Source organism: Pelodiscus sinensis, chromosome 1 (genome assembly GCF_049634645.1).
Source record: "Pelodiscus sinensis isolate JC-2024 chromosome 1, ASM4963464v1, whole genome shotgun sequence".
In the NCBI taxonomy this organism is placed as follows: Eukaryota; Metazoa; Chordata; order Testudines; family Trionychidae; genus Pelodiscus; species Pelodiscus sinensis.
Window position 1 is genome coordinate 238,014,290 of NC_134711.1, and position 22,259 is coordinate 238,036,548.

Here is a 22,259-nt window from a genome sequence, read left to right on the forward strand (position 1 = left end):
GTGTTGTAGGAGTTCATGGTCTTAAAAATGCAAATGTATATCATTATTGTGGGACTGAATATAGTGACTTGAGGGAGAGACGTGACTAACATAAATCCTGGGAAGTAATGTAAGCATTCAATTGTGACTTCACACTGTTATAAACTGTAATTTCCATCTTAGAGGCTGGTGGGGTTCAACTAATTTTCTTTATTTTAAACGGAACAGTAGCCATGTCCCACTTTAAATAGAAGAATGCATTATATCATTCATGTTTGTGCTCAGCAAATAGTAATGAGCCTTTAAATATATCAGTGTGGATGACACCAAAATAATTACACAGCATGATAAACAGAGATGGAAAAGACACTTTTGATGTACCATGTACCTTAATTTGAATATAGACTTAATTCATGTCTGCATTTCAAGAGCATTTAATATACAAAAAAACCTGTCTCTCTCATCTCAGAAAGCCAAGATATTATTAGAGATTTTTTTTCCTGTAAAGTCAAGTATCAAAATACTTTAAGATTAGTACATTGAGTGGTAATGATTTTGATAGTGGCAATGGAGGTTAGGTAGTTTTGTCTGGGGTGAGAAGATAAGTGTAATCTCAGCCTCCAGATGTGTCTGTTGTTCAGTGATATGGAAAAAGGTTAAACAACCATTTGATGTAGCAATTTTCTATTCACTAGCAAAAACATTCATAAACAATACGTGCAGTGGCATACCCCTCCAGTCTCTGATTTGCTCCCATGTAATGTTTGATTAAGGGGTTGGAGGAGAATTGTGTAAATTATATAATAGGATAAGAAGCTCTAGCAACAAGCTGGTGGTGCAATAGTGGCCTATTCTTACCATATTTCCTCATGTACAGGCAGTCCCCGAGTTACGCGGATCCGACTTATGTCGGATCCGCAGTTACAAACGGGGCCCTTCCTCTCCCTGGTCTCCAGCAGACCAGGGAGAGGAAGCAAAGCGGCGGAACACGCGGGCAGCGGACAGGGCTGTCCGCTGCCCACGTGCTCCGCGGCTTGGCTCTGCTTTGCCCCCCCCCCCCGTCCCCCTGGTCTGCAGCTGACCGCGCGCTCCGTGGCTTGGCTCTGCTTTGCCCCCCCCCCGTCCCCCTGGTCTGTAGACCAGGGGGACGGGGAGCAAAGCAGAGCAAAACCACAGTGCCCGAGGGCAGCAGGACAGCCACGGCGCATCTAGGCTGTCCCGCTGCCCCCGTGCTCCGCGGCTTTGCTCCGGACACCTGTGGTACAGCAGCTGGGGCGCTGCCAGTTGGTCCCGTAGCGCCGCTCTGGGCGCTACTGGACCAACCGGGCAGCACCCCAGCTGCTCTGCCCCAGGCGTCCTGATTCAGCCACTGCTGGTCAGTTTCAGCAGCGGCTGAATCAGGACGCCTGGGGCAGAGCAGCTTGGGTGCTGCTGGGTTGGTCCAGTAGCGCCGAGGAGCGGCGGCGCTACTGGACCAACCCAGCAGCACCCCAGCTGCTCTGCCCCAGGCGTCCCCAAGTCAGCCGCTGTTGAAACTGACCAGTGGCTGACTACGGGAAGCCCCTGCCCCAGGCTTCCTGGAATCAGCCGCTGATCAGTTTCAGCAGCAGCTGACTTGGGGATGCCTGGGGTTCTTAAGTTGAATCTGTATGTAAGTCAGAACTGGCATCCAGATTCAGCCGCTGTTGAAACTGATCAGTTTCAGCAGCGGCTGAATCTGGACGCCAGTTCCGACTTACATACAGATTCAACTTAAGAACAAACCTACAGTCCCTATCTTGTACGTAACCCGGGGACTGCCTGTATTTCACCTTAAACAAAATGTGCCCCCAAATGTTTAACCTATGCCCACTCCCTAAAGAAACCTTTAAAAGTGACCCTCTCTTCAAGAACATTTAACCAATTTCAACCCGCTATGTTAGCACAGTAGCAAAGGAAAATCTTGCACTGCTAATAGGCTATACCCCACACTCTTCTAGTCCTGTGTGTCACACTCTGTGGGAAACCCTACTGTAAAAGGGACCCAGAAGGGAGTGCCCCTGTGGGTAGGCAAGACCTCCTTCCATATAAGGATCTTTACATGGGATTGTGAACCCTTCTGAACCCAAGATGGAGCCTCAAAATTACAGGTTCTATATATTCTAGTTCCTCTTCTGAAGACATAGAAGAGAAAATCTAGGACTTCCTACGAAGCTCAAAAGAAAGATGGTGAAACAGTGATTTTTAAGACTAGAGGGGATTGCTATGATAATGTGAGAAGGGTCTGAATCATTCTTCCATTACAGCCAGGTGGAATTCTGGGTGTAGTTATGTTCACTCAGTTACTTTGACCTGCTAGGTATGCAACAGTTAAGTAAATACAGTTCACGCTGGAATGGAAAAGACATCCTGGGTGTGGTTATGTAAATGCAGTTCACTCAGTTTCTTAGGCTTTCTAGATATTCAATTGTTAGAATAGTGTTTTGCCTATAGTAACCAATTTGGCTGTTGTGGGGTCATAAACTGTGTTAATCCTAAATGCAGGAATTGTAAGATATGACCACTAATGCTTGAAGCTATTGAGAATGCAGAAAAACAGAGACTGTGTTTAACTCAGTTCAAAGGAGAGAAACTGTCAGTGTAAAGAATCTCAGATGGATAAAATGCAGGACTATGTAGCACTTTAAAGACTAACAAGATGGTTTATTAGATGATGAGCTTTCGTGGGCCAGACCCACTTCCTCAGATCAAATAGTGGAAGAAAATAGTCACAACCATATATACTAAAGGATACAATTAAAAAAAATGAACACACATGAAAAGGACAAATCACATTTCAGAACAGAAGGGGGATGCGGGGGGGGAGGGGAGGAAGGTAAGTAACTGTGAGTTAATGAAATTAGAGGTGGGGAAGGGTAGATGTCTGTGAGCTAATGGTATTAGAGGTGATAATTGGGGAAGCTATCCTGGTAATGGGTAAGATAGTTGGGGTCTTTGTTCAATCCGCCCCCCCGGAGAGTGTCGAATTTTAACATATATCCTTTGGTATATATGGTTGTGACTATTTTCTTCCACTATTTGATCTGAGGAAGTGGGTCTGGCCCACGAAAGCTCATCAACTAATAAACCATCTTGTTAGTGTTTAAAGTGCTACATTGTCCTGCATTTTACTTCAGCTACACCAGACTAACACGGCTACATTTCTATTACTATTTCAGATGGATAAGGATTCCTCTTCCAAACTTTGTGATGGGAACTTAGTGGGGAAGGGCAGAGCTCTGAACCTGCAGGCTACATGCCCTCCAGGCATGAGCTGTAAAACTGGTTCAACCTGTTTCTCTCCCCATAGCCCACCCTGTTGTAATGATAAAACTAAAACAAACTCTATAAGGAGTCTCTTTATTAAAAGCATCATTCCAGTTACTGCTGGAGTTTTTTGACTGGACTGTGCTGCAGGCCAAGAGCTGAATTCACTGAGAAGCCAAGAGAGCTGAAATCACTAGGTTTAGCCCACAGCCAAATCCATCATAAGGCCAATGGCAACAGGTGGCCAGCAGGAACAGTGGCTGGTGGCTGGCAGAGAGGCCAGCAGGAGCAGTGGCAAGTGGTCGGCAGGCAGCCAGCAAAGCAACATGTGAGAGCAGCGAGCAGGCGGATGGTGAGTAACCAACAGAATGGGTGAGATACCTCCTACTCTCCCCCCTCCCCAGGATGGGAGGTGAACTCTGCAAATCACCTCTGAACTCTGGTCTACCCTGACCAAGGGCAGCAACTGTGAGTGGAGTGCAGAGAAGGGCTGGGCATGTGAATGGGACATTTACACGGCTAGACTTGAGAGCCTGAGAGTGAAAGGACATTGCCCTACCTACTTGAGCTGGGATGTTTACTTGTGGTTTGGGTTATGAATTTTGTTTGTGATGTTTGCCCAAATTAATGGCATGTTACTTCTCGCCCTCTTTTATTAAAAGTTTCTTTTCTGCACTCAGGATCTGCTTAGGAGTGGGGAAGCACTGCCTCTCAGAGGTGCCCAGTGGTGTTGTGTACTGGTGCCCCTCTCCCAGGTTACTGGGTGGGAGCTCAAGCCAGTTCGGTGTGGATGGATGTAATGGAACCCTGGGATATTGAACCCTGGCTGCTGGTGGTGCTACCTGGCAGATGGGTTACTATTGTAACATCTGTTTTGGGTTTGCCGGTTTGCTTTTTTGGCACACAGCTGAACAATTTACTAGCTGGTAAACTGAATCCTATTAAGCACAAATACAAAAATGTGCATGTATATTTTATATGATAAACCTAAAAGGGAAATTCAGAGGAAAATGGTTTTTAAATCTAAAAATGGATTCTTCATAATTATTTACTTTCTGTTCTGAGCCTCGCTTTGAGTATACAATCAAAAGTGTTTTTGTTTTTAAGTTTTACTGAGCATAAGATCTGCCTCTTCCCAGATGAGGGTATTTCCCTGTTCATATTGTCTGCTCCTGGCGTCTAAGTACAGTTCTGGAACTAGGCCAAATCACAGAAGCTATAGCAGCAGAGGCTCAGCTGCTGTAAAGCAGAGCCACAAAAAAGTAATGATGAAATAAACTCAGGTTACCTTTATAAGACTGTGCCTACAAAATAAATTAGTACAAATTAAATTTACATTGAATATTCAAGAAAACTAATTATACATTGCACTCATAGCCCTCTTCTGAAAATACTTTATTCCATGGTTGGCTAGTTATAGGTCTTTTCAGAAGACTCTAGATTTACTTGCAGATAGATGGCTTAGCCAGCCACATGTGTGTAACCTAATTCAGCTGCTCTCAAACTGTGGGTCAGGAACCTGAAATAGGTTATCATCCTGTTTTTAATGGGGTTGCCAGTGACGGTTTAGACTTACTGAGGCCTGGGACGGAAGCCAGAGTCTTACCACTCAGGGTACGTCTAGACTGCAGAGTTTTTCTGGGATACCAAGGAAGAAGGGATGTTCTGAAAGAGGCTTTTTTCCCTACACTTGGCCTAGTGTAGACAGGCCAAATGTTGGAAAAGCCTCTTTTGGAAGAAAAGTGGAAAAAGTTGCAAATTGCGTTTCGCAATTTGAGTATCTTTTTCCAACTTTTCTTTGTAGTCTAGACACAGCCTCAGGGATGAAGCCCAAGCCCAAGCCCCTCCACTCAGGGTGCCAGGGGTTCAGGTTACAGGTTACCTAGGGCTGAAGCCTTTGGACTTTGGCTTTGCCCCTCCCCCCCGATTCAGGGCTACATACTTTGGGAGGACTCAGGATTCAGTTCCCCCTCCTGGGGTTGTATAGTCATTTTTGTTGACAGAAGGGGGTCATGGTCCAATGAAGTATTAGAACACTGATCTAATGTTTAGAACAGGCCCTACGCTGCCTTCTCCCTACACCAGTCAGGGCAATTTTTGGAGAGTCTGCTCTCTTAAAAGAATTTCAGGTATCATAAGAAAGGTCTGTGCCACCTGGGACCAGGAGCCACTGCACGACTTCATCTTCAGCCTAATAGCCAGGTTTTTTATTTTCCCTTTTTTGTGGCATGGAGTGGGGGCTGTCTGCTATTTTAAGGGTCCTGAATACATAATCATCTAAGCCAACAGCAGCCATGAATCACCTTTGCAATGCAGCTCCAGGTCACTACCCCCTCCACATGAGCCAAGCCAACTTAGAGAAGGAGCGCTTGGATATTAGCAGTACTGACAGGCAACTGCCCCATACCAACACTGAGTAAGAGAGCGGTCTTAAAAAGGTCAAGTCCTTTAAGAGGAATTCCAAGTAGAAAAGTATTTTTTCCTAGAGGAAAGTAAATACTTAAAGTGTGGTACTAATCTGAAGAGTTTAGTAATAGCTTGAGGGTTTACCTTTTTGTGTCTCAATGATATTGACTAAAATACACTGTTCACAGGTGGCAGTAGTATGGTTTGCTTGTTATCTTACCACCAACCATGTAAACACAATATGAAAGTCAGGTGAAAGTTGCTTTAAATTAAATCTCTGGAAAAACTTCCTAACTAAGACCCATAGGGGCACTGAGATCCAGGAGGGATCTGGGGCCTGAACTGGTGGAGGAAAGAAGTAGGTAACAGCAGGTAGGACACTACCTAACAGAGGGTGATCCAAAGCCAAACAACTAATTCCCAGATTGGCCAGCAGAAAAGGTGCCGTGATATTGAGTTGAAAGTGCTACACAGGCTAGAATGATCCTTCCAACCCTATGATTTTATAGGGGCCATGAGTCTATACTAGCACATCATTAAAACCTGCTAATTCTCTTAATTCAGACTTTTTTATGACCTCCAGGAATTCTGCAGTGGACAGTACAGCTAGCTCCAGAGCTGCATAAGCAGATCAGCCAGCCCGTGCCACCTGCAGTGGCCACTTCTAAGACAGCTTGAATGTGGAAGGGGGCTTAAGACTGCAACAGGGGGTTGAGGTACAGGGGGGTGCTTTCTTGGGGCAGGGCTCCTTGGAAGTGGGTAATATCGGGGGGGGGAGAGTGGGGAAAGAGGGTGTCTGCATGTTGCCCCAGCCATAAGCTTCAGCTCTATGACTCCCATCAACTGTAGTTCCCAGCCAAATGGGGGCTGAAGAGTTAAAGTTTATGACTGAGGCAACACATGGAGGAAACCTGCTTTGGCAGGGAAATACGGGCCACTTCCAGACACTACACAGAGCTGAGCGAGGCTCCACCCCTGGTACCCCCACTCTCTCCAGCAACCATGGTCTCTGGACCACCCTGCAAAACACCTACAGCCACGTGGCCCAGGTTTTAGTTAGGGATAACACAAATCATGGACACATCACAAGGTCCTGGAGTTTTGTTTACTGCCTGTGACGTTTATGATTTTTACTACAAATACTCCAAACTAAAATATAGCATGAATTATAATAACTCAAACGGGGGTGATGATCTCTGTACTGAATGTAAGAGGTAATTATCTACTTTACTGGTTTATATAAGTTGATTATGTGTTTATGTAAGAGGATAAGCGAGATCTGAAACATCTGACCTACCCTGAGCTATCACAAAGAGTTGGGAGCTACATGCAATGGAAAAGTCTTCCAGAACTATTTTTTGTTTTAGCAGTGTATAGGGTATTTACTCTGGGTTGGTAAGTTTCAAACATGATGGTTAGGAAGTTATCTAGCTATTTGCATTATAAGCAGGATAACTGGGTTTGGATTTAGAATTAAAGGGGATATTTTGATTTTTAGGTGTTGGATTGTGGATAATATCCACCTAAAAAGGCAGAAGATCTCACTTATGCATAGCACTGTTGGATGTAGTGTAAAGAGAAACCTGATTCCAGCTATAAAAACATCTGAGATGAAAACTTTCCTGATAGTCTGTGATATATAAGAAATATTGCACTTTAAATTGGATAGTGATGGGTCTTTTTGTAGCACTGATTCTCTATTTTTTACATTTCCTTTTTTAAGTTTTTAAAAACTTGTGAGGTTTCTTTTAATTTAAATATTTCCATTTAACTCTTTAGGAAGCAATATCCAACTCCTACAACAATTATAACAGGTAGTTTATTTTACTACATCATTTAAGTGATTGTATTTCTTTGTAAACATTTTGAAATTCCTATTTCTGGACATACATTGTGAACTGATTCAATGTATATGTACATACACTGTGATGGGTTTGATCACCAGGGTCCCCTTGAGAATGTCACCTGATGTGTGTTAGTCATGCCACTGAGCCCACCTGCCCTCTGTGGCACCCATAACTAGGTTTGTTAAGAAGCATGTAATTCATTAATATTGTACTTGACAAAAATGTCAACTACATGATTGATTGATACGGGTTAGTAGTGCAAGCACTCAGTCCCAGTTTGTGCCAGGTCTAGCAACAACCCCCACTGCAGCTCTGCACTAAGAGTATTTTAGGCGCTGGCATGCAGGCAGCCTGGCTCAGTCCTGGCTTGCACTGGGTCCTGGGAGCTAGCCCTGCTCCAGCTCTGCAATAACACTTTCCTTGCAGAGCTGCAGGGGTAGCACCCTGCCCGTAGGCTCCTACATGACTTTTTATGCAGAGTTGTAGCGGGGGTAACTCCCAGAACCCAGCATGAGCTGGGACGGAGCCAGGTTGCTGGCGAGCCCTCTCAACATTTACTGGAAGAGCTGCAGGGGGTGGGAAGGAGTAGGTGTGTAGTTGGCAGTATTAATCAATAAGCTTATTGGTTAATCGTTTTTCTTATTGGTTAATTGTTTAACCAACTATGTTATTATATCCCTACCCACAACTCTGTCCTGTTGGGCCATAAGCTCTGGTATCCCCCAGCCAATGCAAAGAGTTGGGATAACAGCCCCACAACAAAGCAACATAGATGCTGCACTAGCTCGGCTCTGAGAGGGTTCATCTATAAGGCCATTGACAGCACCCAGGAACACAGTCCCAAAGAGGATCAAAACCCCAAATAAACCAGTCTTATTCTGTATAAAAGTTACACACAGAAAACTCATAAAATCAGCCCCTTTTATCAATGAAAGAGGTGTACAGTGCTTGCTCCTCCCCCAGGTAACAATTATTTACACTAGACTCAATAAAAACCACTTGTTTATTATCAAGTATAGAAAGTAGGATATAAGTAGTTGCAAGTGAAAACAGATCAAAATAAGGAACTAAGGCAAATGAAAAACATGCCAGCTAATCCTAATACATGAAAAATGTTACCCTAACAGTTCTATAATCTCCTGCACAAAGTAGACAGCCTCCTAGCTTGGACCCAGTCCTTCCCCCTGTTCATTCTTAGATGTTTCCAGCAGGAATCTGGCAACTACCCTATTGTTTTGTTTCCCAGCTTTATACCCCTTTGCCAAAGGCAGGAATTCTTTGTGTTCAGTTCAAACTTTTCTCACCTTGAGTGGAAAAGTACAAGATCCAAGATGGGTTCCAGCATCAGGTGGCCTGGCCACGTGTCCTGGCAGGACCAACCACAATATGGGCTTAGAGGAAAAAAGCACACTCATTCGCACAGATCATTGACTGGAGCACCAGGCCACTATGTCTCTGAGCATCAATAACGACACTCATTAGCACATTCAGAATTATTAACAAACCCAAGTTTTATATTTCTAACTTCACTTACAAGAATGATACATGAACAGAAATAGAACATACACATTCTGCAGATATGTCACAATACATTTTGTCTAAATGTGTCTTTAAGTTATCCACACTCATAAGCCGATTTTCATAAAGCACGAGGGGGGGGGGGGGCTGACATAACTAATAGAAAGGCCGTGTACTTCATTCTCTTAGTCTTGCTACCTTTCCAGCAAGAGACTCTTGACTATTTCACTTCAGCACAGGAATCCAAGAGGACACTCTTTCACTGCTGCTTTGCGCATCAAAATTAAAAACAAAATATTCAGAGGTAAGACTTCAGATACTCTGGACAGAGTACACCAGCAATCTATTTTTTCCTATAGGATACCACAAAACAAAAGATGGAAGTAAAACAAACATTTAGCATTGGGAATAAAAGGAGATTTTGGTCCTTTAAAGAAAATTATAGTTTTTCAAGTGTTCCTAAGGACTTTTTCATAGTAGGGTGGCAAGGTTGAGAATGTCAGAAGATACCTGTAAGAGTGAAGATTGTTCATTCACTGGGTTGAAAAGCTACAATGGTAAGGTGGCTACATATAAATTGCAATGAAGCATAAGGACATTCTGAGGCTTTCTACAATGGTAATTCTGCTCAAATAGGGCAGTAGTGGGCAACCTGCAGCCCACTGGAATGCTATTTGTGACTTTTTGTTTATTGTTGCCCACAAGTCTGCTGGTTTCTGTCTACATAGCTTTTTTTCCTACAAGTATTATTATAGTGACTCACGCTAGGCATAGGCAAAGTGAAGTGAGGTGCCTGCTGATTGTGTATCACATTTACTGAGAGCCATGAGCCCCTTTGCATTCAAAGTACTTGCTATGGTTTAGTTTACACACCAACCATCTTGCAGCCCACTGAGATGGAGGGCCACTCATGCAGCCTCGCTCATTAGCCTAGGTTGCCCATAGCTGAAGTGAGGAAATATCTCTGATTTCTGATGCATATTAGGTGTTACTCAGTTTCCTTGTTCAATTTTGCATTGCTGCTTGCCTGAATAAATAGCATTCAGGGTCAAAATCCAAGGAGGCCATAAAGGGCTTGTTGAAAGAACCCAGGAAAGAATCAGCAATGACAGGAAAACCAGCTTCAATTACACACCTTCAAAGCAGTCCAGAGAATGATTGAGCCATTACTGGAAAATGCTACTTCCAGATGCAAAGGCTGAGACTCTAAAGATAAAAAAGCCCTGATTAGTGCTTTGAGCAGGAAGAGAGAGGAGAAATGAACAAAAGGATAGTCAGAGAGTGTTAGTGAGTAGGCGAAGAGGCTGACTAAAGACACACAAAGGGAGAAGGCCGTATGCAGCACAGGCCGGTTATCCCAACTCAAAGATGGGGAATAAGCCAGATCACCTTACCCTTATCCCAACTATAACAGACAGCTGAAGTTTAGATAAGGAAATGTGTGGGCACATCTGTACTTTTAAATCCATCTCTAAGTGCTGAGAATCTTTGTGGCAAAAGAAATCCTGCTTTGTTTTGAAGACAGTGTTTCTGTATTACTGAACATGTATCCTGTCAGAGGCTCCCAGAAAGAAACTCCTGCAGGTTCTGACTTCCATTGCAACCTAGGGAGTGGAAACCCATGTTTAGGTCTGACAGTAGCTTAATGCTCAATTTTATTCAGAGAAGGTGAAGGCCTGACACCTCCAGGGTGCACTCAGAATACACCAAAAGGGGACAGCAGTTCCCTAGCCTACTAATCTTGCCACTAATACTCTTTTTTTGTTATAAATTCAGCTGCAATAGCATCTATTTTTTTTTTAAGAATGGACAAAATTATCTGGTTTAGACCAAGGCTTTGTACTTAGTGATGTAAGTCAGCAGTTCTCAAGCAGGGGCTCAGGGTTCCCTGGGGACTGAAAGCAGATTTCATGGGAGTGGGCCAAGGGGGAGCAGAGTCTGGAAAGAGGTTGACCTGGGGTGAGGGTTCAGGAGCAGAGTGCAGAGGATTTGGGTTGTGACCTGGGGCAGATGTGCAGAAAGGGAAGCAGAGGGCTTGGGGAGGGGGGGGGAGGGAAGGAGTGGCTGGTTAGGCTCTGGCCAGAAGGTGTTTACCTAGGCAGCTCCTGACCAGCAGCCCAGCGGGACCCTCAGGTAGGCTCCATGCCTTCCATGCCACTCAAAGTGGCCAGCATTGGGGACTATATGTTCTCTGAGCACAATGAGCTCCTGGGAGTAGAAGGGTGGACATCACATGCTGCCTACACCACAGACCTGGTCCAGGCAGCTCCCATTGGTGTTTTCTGGCCAATGGGAGCTGTGAGACTGTGCTGGGGGCAGAAGCAGCACATGAAGCCCTCCCACCCCTGCAAATGATGAGCATAGAACACATGCCCTCCACAGCCAGCCACTTTGAGCAGCATGTGAAAGTGCAGAAGTCAGGGAGCCTGTCTGAACTCCCATTAGGCCATGAAATGGTGACAACAGTTTAGCAGGCTAAATCCAGCCCACATGCTGAATTTTGCCCAATCCTGCTCTAACAGCTGCCCCATTTTTTTATATGCAGAAAAATCATTGTGGCACAGATGGAACATTGAGTTTTTATAGCATGTTAGCAGGGAGGCTCAGAAACAAAACCCCTGCTTTTAGTCACCTTGATTTAAATCAATGCATCCTGGGGTGGGAAAGTGGGAGAAAGGGGCACAGTTAGGGGCCTCAGAGGTAGTTAGGAGAGAAAAACAAGTATAATAAAACAAACTGTACTGGAGAAGGCCCTAAATAATAAGCAACCTTAATTTAAAGTATGAGGCAAAGAATCATTGTATCTGCCTTCTTGATCATCCTAAATTCGCCTCTTAGAAAAAAGCTAGAGCTTTATTGATGATATATTGCCTGTTGAGCATGTTCTTAGAGGGATATTCCATCCTTATAGAACTGAAGATACCAAAGAGTTAAAATATGGGTAACCAATTCTGAAAAATTGTTTGACAGTTCCACAAAACACCTTTTCTCAGTATTCCTGAATGCACTGAAACTGTGCTGCTGATCCCTTTAAGGTTCTAAATGACTTAAGAGTACTGTACTTGATCAATTACCAAGAAATTATCTTCTAAATTTTCATCAACCTATGGAAAAATCACTTCAATTTATATGCAGATTCACAAAACCTTTTGGGAGACCACTTGATTATTAGTATATCAAGTCGTAAGTTCAATAGTAACAATTAAATTCTGCTTTGTAGAAGCAGAAGTAGAATTTAAGGAAATGACCACATAATACTTCAGGACAACGTGTCAATACTTCAAGACTCTCCCATCTGTCAGGGGGTGACCATTAGTTACCCCTGCTGTTTGTTGCAGGTGGCTCGGCTGGAGCCGGCGCTGGGCTGGTTCTAACCAGTGATGAGCTGGCTCAAGGTCTCCTTAACTGCATAAACAAGTTGTGAGATAATTAAGCCCAAGGACATGTGTGGGAATGGGATAGCCGTGGTGCTTCTTGCTAGAATGTGCCTGTGAATGTTTGTGCTTCTTGGAAAGAAAGAGTTATAAAACAGCTGAAAGGCCCTGCCTGAATGGTCAGTCCCACCTGCGGATCTAGGCCATGTGGATGCCCAGGAGTTCCCCTCACTGGAGCAGCACCCACTACCAGCCCGCGAGAGCACAGCAGGGAGGGCTCAGGACCGGCAGTAGCTGGAGAAGGGGAGTAAGCATTGGATCCTTGCTTGCCTGAGTGCTCGCTTGCTTGCTTAATTGCCTGTTTCTCTGCACTGAGAAGCACATGTTTAGTAATGTGTGAAGGCTGTAAGGTGTAATATGCTTTGGCAATAAAACCTCTTATGTTTATGCACCTGATGTGGCTTCATTGAGTGTATCCAAGCCTCCTGATAGAGCAACACCATCACATCAGTCTCCCCTTCAAACAACTAGTTCAGTCAATGCAATCATTATTGTTGGACAAGCATCATTCTCTTGCCATGACAGGTGATGGAAACAAACTTTACAAAACAAAAACAGGTTAGCTAGTGTATTACATAAAAAAATAAAATAAAATGATTGGAACCCTGAAAGGAGGAAAACTACACATTGCAAGACAAGTCAAAAGCTCTGTTTGATCAGTGGATCAGAGTACTTTGAAGGGCACGCGTGCCATTATATCAAAGCATAAAACTAAATTTCTTTCATTGTTCTTAGTCCAAATATTTTTAAGATCTCTAGTTAAATGCCACTTCAGACATTTAGTATATTTTTCATTACCCCACATTTTAAAAATACTGTTCTGAAGGCTAACTCTAGAAATACTATTTAAATTGCAACCCATTATAATTAGTTATCGAAATCGTTCTGTGGGAACTTCCACATTTTTCACTGCAATATCACATTTCATTTAGTAGCTTTTGGGCTCATCCTGGCAGTAACTCATCATTCTTCCTGCCTTTAGATATGAAAAAAAGTACAGTTTTCTGTGCATGCATGGACAAAGGTCAGATGGGACCATTCAATTATGCAGTCTGACCAGTGGCGCTGACAACCTCCATAAGCTCCTAGACAAGGTGGGCAATCAGGCTCCATGCTCCTGGAAGGGATGGGGCCTCGGGCTGCGTGGGCAGGGCCTCTGTCCAGCTAGCCTTTAGAGTCACCTACAGTGCCCAGCACAGTGCTACAGTGGTGATTTAAAGGGCCTAGAATGGCAGCAGGGACCCTTTGAATTGCCAGGCCCTGGGGCAGTTGCCCCTTTTGCGCCCCCCGCCCCAAGCAGAAGGCATGAGTCTGACCTCTTCTAAAACACAAACAAACAATAGAACTTCATCCAGTTATTTCCGTATTAAGCCCTGTAACTAGTGTTTGACAACAGGATCATTCAAGATGGCATCCACTCTCTAGTTTTACAGATTTCAACTCAAGAGATAAAGAATTCACCACTTCTCTTGATAGTTTGTTCCCTCACCATTATAGACTTGTGCCTTATTTCTAATTTCAATTTGTTTGGCCTTTCACTTTTAGCCATTGATTCCGGTTATACCACACTCACTTAGATTACAGTGCCGTTAGTACCTAATATTTTTTCTCCCGATAAAGGAAATTCTAGATGTGCCACACAGATTAATGCCTGCCTCCAGGCGTCTCACAGCAAGCCATTATTTCTAGCCTTCATAATTTCCATTCTCTTCTCGACACCCTCTCCACTTTTTCAACATCCTTTTAAAAATATGGACATCAGAACTGTATGTATTATTCCCGTATCAATCTCACAAATGCTATAAATAAAAGCAAAATCACCTTACTGCTTCCCCATATTCTCAATTATACATCATATAAATATTGTAGGTATTTACAGCATTGTCTGTTTATATATTTGTGACTTGTTAGTAGGTCTATACAGAGATGAGACTGAATCAAATGTAGAGGAACTCCCCTCCTACCTCAAATTTTAATGCTAAGGTTTCTAGTTCAAGGAGAAAAGATTTATATTTATTAATACTTCAGTTTCAGAAGCGTCAAATCTTTCCCTAAAGATTAAACTCCCTTAAACCCCTTTTTTCCTTTCAACAGTCAGCTTCTTTTCAGAAGGAAAACAACCTCTTTATGGAGACCTCCAAATCTAAGGACAGAGTTTGAGTATTTAAAAGTAGAACATTGTGTTTAGCATTACAGAACATTTTATAATAAATGCAATTTTACAATGGAACCCTGTAAAGTAAGAGGACTGCAATCAAAACAGTCTTGAAATAATATAAGAGACCAAAAAAAGGTACAAGTGTTTCAAACCCAGTTCCAATTTGTTTTGTGAAATTCCTCTACATCCTTTTCAGTCTCTTTAGCAATAACAGTCTGTGTTAAACAACGAAAACTAAGCAGTGAACGTAGGGTTGCCAGGTGTCCAGTTTTCTACCGGACAGTCCAGTATTTGCACCGTCTGTCCAGCAGAAAAATTCAGAAAATACCGGACATGTGCAATATCCGGTATTTTCTGAATTCCTGGCTGGGTGCCAGATGGAAGCCTGGTGGGGGCGGAGGAGCGACTGGGGGAGCGATTGGTGCTAGGAGCCCTGTGGTCGCACGCAAAAGCCGGGCGGGTCACGGGCAGTGGCTAGGACTCCTAGCCACTCCCCCTGCCCAGCTTCTGCGCACAACCAGAGGCTCCAAGCGCCAATCACGGCCCCACCTCCCAGCTGGTGGCTCCCAGCCCCGCCCCTGCCTGGCTTCTGCTTGCAACTAAAGAGAGTTCCTGCTGGGGGTGTGGCCCAAAAGACTCAGGCTGTGGCCAGTGGCTGCACCCCCCCCCACCAGCTCTGCTTCCCACCCCCCTTCCTCCCGTCCAGCCCCGTGGCCCCTGAGCCCCCCCCAGCTCTACTTCCCGCCCCCCCTTCCTCTTGGCCAGCCCTGTGGCTCCCGACCCCCCCCCTCGCCAGCCCCGCCTCCCTTCCTCCCATCCCCCCCTTCCTCCCGTCTAGTCCCGTGGCTCCTGGACTCCCCCCCCTCCGCCAGCCCTGCCCCCTGCCCTGCCCCCCTCCCAGCCAGCCTTTCTCCTCTCCCATTTCCCCCCACCCACCCATGATCAAGTGTGTCCGTTTTTCTGGCAGGGTCTACCTGGCAACCCTACACAGTGACACATTAACTGGTGAAAGCAGTGAAGAGCCAGTGCACTTGGTTAGTTATAAGAAGACTATATGTCCATTAAAAATGTCTCCTTGGAATAACTGATGGTTTTCTACATGCAAGAGGAATATTTCCAATATTTTCTCTCATACCATGAGCTGGCAAGAATTGCTAGGAGATCCTAGAAACTACAGAGAAAAATGCTACACAAAAGTCTGCAGATTTATGGCTTCAGAGAACTAGTTACAAAGTTGATCAGTCAAACTGGGGCATTTACAGAAGGCCTTTCACTCAGTAATCACTTCTGTACTGACCTCTGGTTATCCCTCTTGAAGAGAAAAAAAAATTGTTCTTACCATAAAGAGACTGGTTCTGCGACATGATGGCTGCCCAGAGGGAGCCACACTCTTGGAGAACGACCATCTCTGCATGTCTGGCCCACCATCTCAGAATCTTCTAGAAAGTGCTGCCACTTCCCCCGACCCTTTGCATTGTGCAGGGTCCCAGGAACGTCAGAGCAGGAGTGGCTCAGTCACCACTTAGTTTCTTCCACTAACTAAAGAAATCCTTATCTTGAGGGTCAAAAGAAGTGGGTCAACTGCCCATGTGGATACTCACAGACGGAAGATTCAAACAACCAGGAAAGGACTGAGTCTGGCAGTTAAGAATTGACCACAAGCTTGTACACTATATAAAAAACACCCGAACAGGCAGAGAAAGGGGAGGAGGGGCTCAGGAACTGTTGAGGATACAGCAGTTGAACACGCTGCACCTTTGCTGAAAAGGAACATGGAGGTTCCAACCGACACAGATTTCTAGGAACTCCGAGAGACTGCTTATCCCACACTAGGGATGTTAAGTAGCCGTTAACCTGCCTGGCTCTTACTACAGTTAGAAGGCAGAGTTGCAGCAGGGGACCCGGCACGAGGCAGGACTGAGAAGTCCAGGCTTGTGCCAACTCTAGGACTACTGCAGCTCTGCTTTTTAAATATAGTAAGAGCTGCCTGGCTTTTACTACATTTAAAAAGCAGAGCCGCAGCCATCTGGGACTGCTCAGTCCCAGCTCGCACCTGTTCCCGCTCTGCACCTCTGCTTCCCTTCCCCGGCAGAGACGGTGCTCCCCATCTTGCTGCCAGATCCTGCTCCCCCAATCCAATACAGAGGAAGCAAGGGGGAGGGAGGAGGGAAAATGCGTAGTTGAATAGTGACTCAACTATTCGATAAGCCTAGGCTAGTCACTTGCATCCTCAACTAGTCACTTGCATCCCGAATCCCAACAGCATTAGATCCATATGAGCAATTTTCAAATGAGAAGGGTTAATTTATTTTGCTTTCCATGTACTGGAAAAAACACAGCTGTTTTACACTTACAGCAAGATCAGAGTTTGGTGTTGTGCATGAAATTAGATTGTTTCTCATAAAATGGAAAGGAAGGGGTCTGGTAGGAGGGAGTTATACTGCAGATTGACGACAGGGGCAGCAAGGCCCGAGAGATGAGGACCAGGACAGCTATAACCCCACTGGGCCAGCAGAGGGCAGGGGTGGAGAAAGGGACAGTTAAGTTTTATATATTTCAGAGAGTTTGTCCATTTGTATGCCTCTGTGTGTATCTCTTGGTCCCCTAGCCAGGGGACTGCAATCTCCCCAGCTATATGAATCAGGTATGTTAATAGTTTAGTCAGTCACATCACCCTTTCTGGGTGATGCATACCAGTTACTATTAACTAGAGGCCTGGCAGAACCCATCAAACCACAGGCCGGGGAGGGGGTGCTGTGAACAGGCTAGGGCCTGGAGTGGGTCCGACCTGGCCAGAGCAGCCCAATGCACTGTGCATGGGAAGCACTCCAGCCCAGCCAGAACAGCCTCCATCCATTGCAAGGGGCCTCTCCAGCTCACACCCATTTAAACGTTTAACCAGTTGAACATAATGTTTATTAATGGATTAACTCATTAAATGGGATTTTATTTCCCTAGTATGGAGTAGGGATATAAACGACTACTCAAGCAGTTGACTACCCAATAAGCTTAGGCTTATCAGGTAGTGGAGTCACTACTCAACTATTGCTTTTCTCTCTACTTGCGGCAAGTGCGGGGGTGAGGGAGAAGCGGGAACTGGTGCAGCTTGGAGGGGGAACAGGGGAGGCAGAGCTGCAGCAGTCCCAGAGCTGGCATGAACTAGGACTGCTCAGTCCCAACTTGTGTCAGCTCCAGGAGCCACCCGCACTGCAGCTCTACCTTTTAAATGTTTTAAGAGCCTAGCGGCTCATACTACATTTAAAAAGCAAAGCCACAGTGGTACGGGACCTAGCATGAGCCACAACGGCTGAACCCTGCTCGTGCCAGGTCCCAGACCTACCTCCAGCCTGCATACCTGGATCCTACTACATTTAAACTGCAGAGCCGCTGCTTATCAACTAATCATGTACTTGATATAAATTGTATCAAGTACACAAGTAGTCAATTACCCACCCCTAGGTGCTGCACTGAGAGATGGCTGGGGCTGTCCTCTCTCCCTGGAACAGCCTGCATAATGAACCCCTCATCCCCATCCCCATCCCAAAACAATGCTTTAAATGAAGACAAAAAACGTATTTCAGTTAAAGACCTGAGCCACGCTGAGTAAATCTTCTAGTGGATCATAGTCTGGACTAGGTGACACAGTAGTCCACATTTACAGGCAGGTAGCTGAGAATAGTTTTTTGTTTTTTCAGGTCCAAATTTTTCAAATCAACAGGACACACTGCATCTCTGAAGCAGTTAGTAGATGTTGCAATGCTGTAACTACTTGTTATAAGAAATAATGTAAACCTTTTCAACTGGGGATGTTAGTATAGTTATTTAAATGATTAACCAATAAGCCTAGCCTTATCAGTTAATCATAATGACTACACGCACAGCTCTCCTTTGTTGCCTCTGAATCAGAAGCAGCACAGGGGAGAGCGGAGGCAGGAGCTGGTGCTCATGGGGAGCTGGCTTTTAAGCTGGCTCCCCATGAGTACTATATCCAGTGGAGCCGCCTGCTCTCCCCACCTCTGCAAGGGAACAGTGCAGAGGATGAGGGGCGCAGGTGGGAGCCAATATGCGCTTTTAAGCCAGCTCTGTGCATGTGCTGGCTCCATGGAGCTGTCTGCCTCGCCCTTGCTGCTTCCCACAGCACCAGATTCTCTGTATTAAAAAAGTCCTTGGTACTCACACTCCCCACACATACTGACCCAGGTTCAGGAAAGGATCTAAAATGACAGCATGATGGATAGAGGCAGCAGCACAGAGAGAGGGCAGGCAGGATGCCGGCATAGCCATTATCGGCAGGTCCCCCATGGAGAGGGGCTGCTGTCACAGAGAAGCCTTTGTCTGCAGCAGGTCTGGGTTCACCGTAGTCAGAAGCTGCTCTTTTGGATGGTGGAGCAGCCTCTGTCCACAGGGAGCTTGGGCCACCTGCAAATAGAGGTTGCTGCCACCCCACGCTGCTGCCTCTCTATCAGAGAGGCAGCAGCATGAGGCAGCAGGTGAGAGCTGGTCTGCTCAGGAATAATATCAGTCTGCCCAGTTTTAATATCAGCTCCCCTTGTGGGCTGGCTTCCACCTGCCACTGATACAGAGGAAGCAGCATGGGATAGCAGGAGGCCAGCGGTGGACTGGCTGCTGGCCCCACCTCCTGAGACTATCAAATGTAACTGCTAAGTTTTGGTGCGGTTACACGATTATTCAGTTACACAATCTCTAACATCCCTATTGTCAATCTCTAAAAGTGATGCAGCAAATACTAGATGTCCTAGGGACTGCATTAGACATGTCACAGGGTCTGTCTGAAAGGAGTTTAGCAGCCACTGGTAGTACAGCTATTGTCAATAATCCTACCTTAAACAAAACTTTAATCAAGCCAACTGACTATATCTCTAGACAGCCTTCCAATTTAAACAGTAAGAGAAACTTGCTTTATATGAGCTTAAAGCCCCCTAGATGATCAAGTATGTTTTAAATTCTTAAGAGCCACATCTAGCACTCTGTACTATAGCTGAGGAAATCCCTTCTAACAGTCAGCATATTCAGTTTTGCAAGGCCCAGAAATTCACTTGTGTGGACCAGAATAGACTCAAATTTCGAAGCCTTCATTTTACAGGTATCAAAGTTTATGGCAGATATCATTGTTGATCATCTAACCCAAGATATCTCCTTTTTCCATTTCTGGTAGAGCCAGCGTTTCACTAGCTCTCCGCCCCCCTCCCCCCCAGCCCCAGACACACACATTTTGCAAGCAGCAGTTAAGTAGTTTTAACATCTCTCAAATGACTACAAATTGAACCATCAAAGAACACGGTGGTGCTTTTGAAACCTCTCCAAAAAAGCTATTTTGTTTTTGCTGCTATCTTCTCATTATTGGCTGGTGCCATTTATTCCAAAGCAAATTGTGCTAAATCCTTTTGTTTCAGAAGTTATAATGCAGGGGCTTGCATTAAACTTAGAACAATTTTGTTAGGTTGTCCAAACTATTGCCAGGACTCTGACACACTGTGTTATTCAACAAAGCTAAATAAATAATTTGCTTGGGTGAATTAAAAAAAAATTGAGCCAACCTAGTTATACAAACACTGCCAACTTAGTTAAATGTTGAACTGACAAATAAATAACTAATTATATATAACTGGTTATATTTGTTTGCTATTATCCCCCACTGACTTGTAACTATTTTTATCTGTTTTTCTGTAGTAGATGAAAAGAAGAGATAATAGCAGCTTTGGAAACAATCTCCATAATTAAAGCCATCACCACCACCAGTTCAAGAACAAATGTAAAGTAAAATGAGTATAGCTATGAGCAAAAGATTATTTTATTAAATTCCAGAAGAAAGCACAAAACTTTCAGAAGTGATTATTAATGTTAAGTGCCCAACACTCTGAAATTCAAATGCTCCCCTTAAAAAAATGTGTACTCAACACTTTCTGGGGGAAAATGTAGTAAAATGAGGGCCTGAGAAAGCCCAAGTAGCACAGGCCTGCTTTGATGCCTGAGGACTAGCTAACAAAGGACAAAACTTAGCTAATATAAAGCTAAGCTGTGAGCAAGAAGCAGGCCTCTGTTCACAGAAGTTGGCACAAACAGGGATGAGAATGCAAAACACCAACTGGTAATAGGCCTAGGTGTAGAACAGTAATTGGTATTAGTCATAAGTTGAAAGCAGATTCCAAAAGGATGGTACCACCAGCTCACTAAAAAAGTCCTTGGTACTCACACTCCCCACATACTGACCCAGGTTCTGGAAAGGATCTAAAATGACAGCATGATGGACAGAGAGGTTCTAATTGAACCATGAAGTGCAGAGTGGTGGGCGATATCTAAGTAGAGTCAGAGGGTGGCAACCTGACAGGTCAGGAATGATGTGTAACTTGTTTGTACCTGTATATAAAGTGGCATTTTGGAGGGGCAGTCTTTGTCCAGCATAGGGAGCAGTGGGACATCCACTGACTGAGCTGAGTCCATTCTTATGGGTACATAAGCGTAGTGGTTTGGTAGAATCTACTGACAATTATTACTGTACTTCACTTAATAAACCTGGCTGGGCACCTTCGATCCTTATTTGATTTGTGGTTTTTGTAGGCTCTCTTGGAATCTGATGTCTTGACTAATTGCACAAGTCAACACAGCACTCATGATCGAGCACACATGCACACAGCTTTCTGGTTGTCATCGCTGATGAGCAGAAGACTTGTCGGGACACCACCCCAGTAAATCCTGACCTACTACAAAAATCAGACCCTTGAACATATCCCCTAACATAAGCACCCAAAAATTACAACACTCAAATTACTAGTTGCTTTAGAATATTTTGTCTCCGCCAAAATATCTTCTAAATAGGAAATGGCTTACAAATCCTACCAGGACTGCCTTTTATCCCCACAAATTAACTGTTTAGAAAAGGTGAAGGTGGTTAGAAGATGCTTCATTTTGATCAAAATTAAGATTCAAGAGGAGCTTTATAGTTGCTTTCTGCTGAGTTTAACAGGTACCTTTGTTTTTTGGATTTTAGTAACTACTGTCATTGATTACAAAGCTGATAAAAATTATTGCCACCAAAAATAACCAGTCAATCTATTATCAATTATACTAGGTTATTTTGCTAAATTTCTTCCAATATCTTAAGTTAACAGCCAAATATAACCAACAAATCCACACATCAAATTGTATTACATGATATCTATAACAAAATAATGATTGAACAGAACTCAGCTCAGTCAGCAACCCCCAGGTTGCTCCTGTACCCTACTTTCCATTCAAATTCTGCACTCCCATCCCAACCTCACTCACTGACAGCCCTGTTCTGCGCACTGGATCCCTCATTTTTGGCCCCACCTCAGAGCATAGAGGGCTTCAAAAAAATCCACTAATCCTGGAACCCCAGAAGAGTTAACCTGGTCTGAGGCTTTGAACCTCAGTCCTACCTATCCTTCCTCCTCCCCTCCATGGGACTGAAGTGCCAAGGGAGTGAGATGTCTCCGTTGGGGCCACATCAGTGAGGCTTGCGGGAGTTTGGAAAAAAAACAACCTCTCCAATCTCACTTGTGTTGTCCCCGATTGATTTTTCGGTGAGTGGCCCCTGATCCAAAATAGGTTCCCCGCCTCTCCCACAAATAAAGACAAAGCTGAAATGTT

General features: G+C 44.5%; 1 protein-coding gene across 6 annotated transcripts in view; it reads right to left on the reverse strand.

Annotated features, from left to right (window-relative positions):
• ATP11A (ATPase phospholipid transporting 11A) overlaps positions 1–22,259 on the reverse strand; it is a 235,335-nt gene that overhangs the window by 128,899 nt on the left and 84,177 nt on the right. For 4 of the 6 annotated variants that reach the window (XM_025179410.2, XM_025179412.2, XM_025179413.2 and 1 more), the window contains exon 1: positions 15,967–16,284. The exons of 1 other annotated variant lie outside the window; for it this stretch is intronic. In XM_025179410.2, the coding sequence (XP_025035195.2) occupies positions 15,967–16,041 (75 nt within the window). In that variant the 5' untranslated portion in view covers positions 16,042–16,284. Of the gene's footprint in view, positions 1–15,966; positions 16,285–22,259 lie in introns of those variants that run through there. One more of the 6 variants, XM_025179411.2, reaches the window with a different exon arrangement.